Raw genomic sequence first — 5,842 nt, forward strand, 5'->3', positions numbered from 1 at the left:
GAAGTGGTTGGGTTTTGGACAGAATTATTTATGTCCAAATTAACATTATACAGTATCTACCCCTCGTGGGGGTACGTATTTTCCTCTACCTCCAGTAATTGAAAGAAAACGTGCCACAGTCAATGTTAAACCCAATGATACCAGTGACACTAAATGTTTCCTATGGTCGGTGCTAGCGAAACTTCACCCAGTTGCTGCAAACCCCAGTCGTTTTCGCAATTATGAACGATACGAAAACGAACTCAATTTGCGTGGAATTACATTTCCATTCGAACTGGACGCGTATAAACTACAAAGATTCGAAGAGGTGAATAATTTATCAATCAACATATTCGCTTACGAAAAAGGGTTTTTCCCTCGTTACGTAAGTGAAAAACGTGTTCCAGAGTCGAGAGAAATTGAGTTACTTTTGGTATCAAACGGACGAAATAAACATTACGTGTTAATTCGCAATCTAAGCCGTCTCTTCAACGGTTTCTCTAAACATGACCACAAGACTTTTTACTGTCGACGTTGCTTAAGGAGGAGTACAACGGAAGAAATACACGCCAGCCACATGCGTGATTGTAATACCCACATCCCACAGCGTGTAGAGATGCCGCACAAAGAACCGATTTTAAAATTCAAAAACTTCGGTTGGAGTCAAATGGTAAGTGATTTTTCAATGATTTTTAAAATTCACGTTCTATATATTTATTCTTCAAAGGTTCCCTACACTATTTTTGCGAATTTTCAATCGTTAATGTCGAAAATAGCGACATGTTTGCCAGAAGCGACTTTGTCTTCAACAACGACATTAGCCTTACACGTGACGTGTGGGTTTTAATATGTCATTATTGGTCCGAGTGGTACGTTATTTCTAAAATTAAATTAAATTAATACGATATCCCACGAAATATTTTTAACATAGGTAATCCTGTAAAACACGAAACGTATCGTGGTAAAGATGGCGCTCTTACGTTTTTGAAGATGATTTTGAACGAGGCCTCAGATATATCCGAAATGTTGAAGGAAAATATAACTATGCACCTAACGGATGTTGAAGAGCTATCATACCAGTCAGAGACTCATTGTTACGTTTGCGAGGAAGCATTTCCAAAAATTTTGATCAAGACTCGTGACCATGAACCACTATACTGGCGCATACAGGGGGAGTGCGTATCAGAGGTGCAATTTTAAATTAAAAGCACCGAAATTTATTCCAGTTTTAATGCATAATTTAAGCAGGTATTTTAAATGAGAAATATCACAAATTAAGTTAATTCTACTAGTTATATTCTACAAACAGATATGACGCTCACCTTATTATGCAGAAAATTTCCAAAATAAAAATAATAATGTCGATTGCATCGCTACCAATTGTGAAACCTACATTTCATTCACATTGGACAAGCTTCGTTTTGTGGATAGCATTAGGTTTTTACCAGCATCACTTGAAACACTCGTTTCGAATCTCGCTAAAGGTGGTCCAGATAAATTCCCGATTTTAAATTCGGTTTTCAAACCGGAGGAAGTGAAATTATTTCTACGGAAGGGTGTCTACCCCTATTCATATATGGATTTTGAGGCTTGTTTTAAAGAAACCCAATTACCACCCATCGAGTGTTTTTACAACGACCTAACAGACGAACCATTAAGCGATGCAGATTACGAATATGCCCAAAACGTTTGGAAATTATTTGATGTTGAAAATTTGGGTATGTTTTCCAACTTTTTATTTGATTATATAATAATCTAATTGTTTTCATTTTAAAAGGACGGTATCACAATATATACGTATTGTCTGATACGCTTCTCCTAGCTGACGTTTTCCAAAGTTTTCGTCTTATGTGCATGACGTATTACCGACTTGACCCCGCCCATTCTTACACTGGTCCTGGTTACGCGTGGCAAGCAGCCCTGTCGAAGACCAAGGTTAGTTATGCAACTTGTTTTGATGTGTAGACTTTATCTGAAGTTAAAACATTATTCCTGTTAGGTGTGTTTAGACCTTTTTCTTGACGAAGACAAACATATATTCATTGAAAAGGGTGTGAGAGGGGGTGTATCACGCATCTTACATCGTCTCGCACAGGCAAACAACAAGTATATACACTCGTATGACCCATTGAAACCGGATACTTACATTTGTTATCTTGGTAGGATTTTTTTAAATTTTAAATTTGAATTTCTTAATAATGTAAATAATAATTAATTTTAATTTTAATTTAAACATATTGTAACAACCTCTATGGAACGGTCATGTGTGACGGCACTACCCATGAAAGACTTCATGTGGATTGTACCGACCCCTACGAGCCAACGTGAAATTCTAAGATGTCCCGATGACGCGTCAGAAGGGTTTATCCTGGAGGTTGACTTAGAATATCCAAAGGACTTACACGATGTCCATAACTGCTATCCGTTGGCACCGGAATCTATGACCATTAAACCGGAAGCGCTTTCTGAGTATTCAAAAGCTCAACTGACAGAACTGCGCATACCTATTAAGGAAAGCCTACCGAAACTTGTACCCAACCTAAATAATAAAGAACGATACGTCGTCCACTACCGCAATCTAAAATATTATGTGACAAAGGGGTTTAAAATTACTAAAATTCATCGAATTTTAAAATTTAAACAAGGCGCTTGGTTAAAACCATATATCGACTTTAATACGAAAAAAAATGAAGATGGCCGTCAATGAATTTGAAAAGAACTTTTTCAAATTGATGAACAATGCAGTTTTCGGTAAGTACTTTAATTGAAATTAAAAATAAATTAATGTTTAAAATTATTATTTAAAGGAAAAACCATGGAAAATTTGCGTTCTCGTAAAGATTTCAAATTGGTAACGACCCGGGAAAAGGCTGTGAAAAAGCTAGTTCACCAGCGTTTGAAAGGTTCACCATATTCCAAAACGACCTTGTTGGGATTCATTCCGTCAGAAAAAAATCATCTTAAATCGTCCCATATATACAGGTTTCACCATTTTAGATCTCTCAAAACTTTTAATGTATAGATTCCATTATGATGTCATAAAATCGCAGTATCATGAGAATGCCACGCTACTTTTCACTGATACTGGTATGTAACCAAATTCTGTTATGTATTATAGCCCCATACTAACGTGTTTTAATATTCACAGACAGTCTTACATATAAAATCGAAACACATGATATGTATGAAGATTTCGCGCAAATAAAGGACATGTTTGATTTTTCGGGATATCCCGAAAACCATGCACTCTACGACGAATCTAACAAAAAGCGATTGGGAAAATTCAAAGATGAGCTTGACGGGATTCCCATTGAAGAATTTTGCGGACTTCGTCCGAAAATGTACTCTATCCTTTCCGTGAAGGGTGAAAAGAAAACATGTAAGGGTGTGTGCAAACGCGTGGTTCAGAAGCGCGTCCGACTCGCGGAGTATCGCGAGTGTCTGCTTAACCGCAAACTCACATTTGCCGAAATGAAAAGAATTGTCAGCCACAAACACATGGTGACAACTGTGCGGCAAAACAAATTGTGTTTAAACCCTTGCGACGATAAACGATATATTTTAGATGACGGTATTTCAACCCTTGCACATGGACATTACAAAACAAAATAAAATAAAATACATTTTTATGTCAAATTTATTGAGTATTTCTTATACATAAATTCAGATATCATACGATCGTTTACATTTTTGTTTTCAGAAAATCTTTCCAATATACTAAACAATTAATAATTATTAAAAACTAACAATTTTAGTCCCCGACACAAGTTAATAGCAAAATAAACGAAATAACCACCGCAGGTCTTACTAGAATTTTTTTGCAATTGAACAGAATTATACGTCACAGTTAGGCTGTTTCGCTCTATAAAATAGTTAAATTTAAACAAATCAGGGCTGTTCCCGAAACTCTCTAAGAATGTACAATTGAGTGACCTTGAGAGATATATCATACACCAGTGAGTCCCTATTTCTTTGGACGAATCAGTGTTCACGATGTAAAGTGAAGGATACGTTTTCACATTCTTGGGTAGTTTAGCGGCAGGGAAAACTCCTCTGAAAATATTTGGTATACGGGTCGTTCTTGAGTATGATTTCAAGTTCTTTCGAGTCCATTATGAACTTTGATCATATAAAACTGCTCTGTTCTTGTCGATCTCGACCAAAGATTGGTATTCGGAATAGTAAATCACGCTAACTGTAGACGGCAACGATTCTCCGAATATTAATTCGAGACGAACGCTCCCGTTCTTTACCAAGTTGAAACAGTCAGTTGAACTTCCGTTGAGATCGGGAGTTAAGTCGAATACGAATAGTGCGTTTCCATTGGCGAATTCATCACGGCCGATGAAATTTCCTTCGTCAATATTCCATTGACCAGTTTGAAGAAAGAGATTGGCGTATGATCGCGTAAACAACTTATCTTTGAAATTTGGATTTAATGGTTTAGCCGGGACACTACTACCATCAAGGTATAGGGCGATTTGACTTAGCAAAAAATTTGTTAAAAGGTGACATTTTGTAGTCTCCAAAATACGCATTCTGGTCTACAAATCCAATCACCACCTTACTCGGTATTTGACCATCATATAAGTTGTCTTTGACGCATATTTTGTTGCCTTGGGAAATTGAAAATGAATTACATTCCGTACGAGTGATAGGATATTTCATTGTTGCCAGTTCCAAAGTTTTAGCGTGGGATAACATAATCTCTGGCGTCAATCTAACTTTTCTGACAAACATTGATGCGTGTGTGAAAATGACTTAGCATTTTTCACCATCTGTGTGTAAACAAAACTCGTTTGAGCTTTTGATAAACTTGAAATTTAGGTCTATCAGATTAGGAATAAACCGAATTTTTTTACAAATATCGGCTCGTACAACTCCTATCATGTCAATAACACCGTCTTGGGCAAATTTTGCACGTTTCTTAAATCCGTCGTTATTGGAAAATTCGTCAAATTTACCAGATTTGTCTTTATAGAATAGAGACGCTGTTAAGAAACTTTCCTTGGCTGGCCCACCATATGTCAAGAGCGTTTGAATCATACTCTTGTAAGGATACTGTTGAGGGCATGATGTAACTGATCTATCACCCAACGATACGTGAACTTCGCCAAAGAGACTATGTAAAAACAAATTTCCTGGACCAACTTGGTCCGCAGGAGTTGTGGTTTTAGATACAGCGTCGTGACTATCGGGTTTTGGTAGAGTTCCATCTGCTTTCACAATTTTCACTTGAACTTGAAGTAAAGTATTTTTCAAATCAATGTACGTCTCCGAGTTTCCAGCGATACTAAAGATAATTGCTTGGTTTTCATTTATTTTCGATGTTGGATTATATTCAACCCATTGACTTCCTATTATGGCAGTTTGAGTATAAGGTACGTGAAATAAATCAAGTTCCGAGCTAATGCTGTTCTGCGAACTGAGGTAAGCTAGCGACATTGTTCAATGATTATTACGAGAATATATCAGACTGAAGCAGAGAACGTCTTTTCTTCTTCCTGGTTCGAACTGAACTGATGATGGGAGACGTTTTACGTTTCCTTTTACGTCCATTTCCACTAAGTTTACTCACTGCTTCGGCGGCTCTTCTTAAGGTTTCTTTCCCCGCCTCTTTCCCCCGAGATTTTAACGCGTCTTTAATAGACACACCACTCGAGACGTCGGAAGCAATTTTTGCTCCGGTATTTAAAAATTTTCGACCGAGGAATGTGGCTCCTTTTTTGAGTAAAGGCATGGCCGACCGAAATGCCGAGGCTAATATATTTCCAAGACCATATCCTCTTTGCACGGCTACTCCACGGTATACCGGAATTGATCCGTGTCCAATTTGATTTAAGTAATAGTTATTATAATCGTT

At 37.2% G+C, this 5,842-nt stretch overlaps 1 protein-coding gene across 1 annotated transcript; it reads right to left on the bottom strand.

Annotated features, from left to right (window-relative positions):
* Window positions 1-4,740: 4,740 nt before the first annotated feature.
* On the bottom strand, window positions 4,741-5,424 carry LOC149934876 (uncharacterized protein F54H12.2-like). Its single transcript, XM_090153472.1, has one exon. The coding sequence runs from the start codon at window positions 5,422-5,424 to the stop codon at window positions 4,741-4,743; it is 684 nt and encodes a 227-aa protein (XP_090009598.1).
* Window positions 5,425-5,842: the final 418 nt, after the last annotated feature.

This window comes from Leiobunum rupestre, chromosome 7 (genome assembly GCF_980474605.1).
Source record: "Leiobunum rupestre chromosome 7, qqLeiRupe1.1.hap1, whole genome shotgun sequence".
Lineage (NCBI taxonomy): Eukaryota > Metazoa > Arthropoda > Arachnida > Opiliones > Sclerosomatidae > Leiobunum > Leiobunum rupestre.

What these genes read in the sequence shown, in the direction of transcription:
- LOC149934876 (XM_090153472.1), bottom strand. Translation starts at nt 5,424, where the DNA reads ATGTCGCTAGCTTACCTCAGTTCGCAGAACAGCATTAGCTCGGAACTT.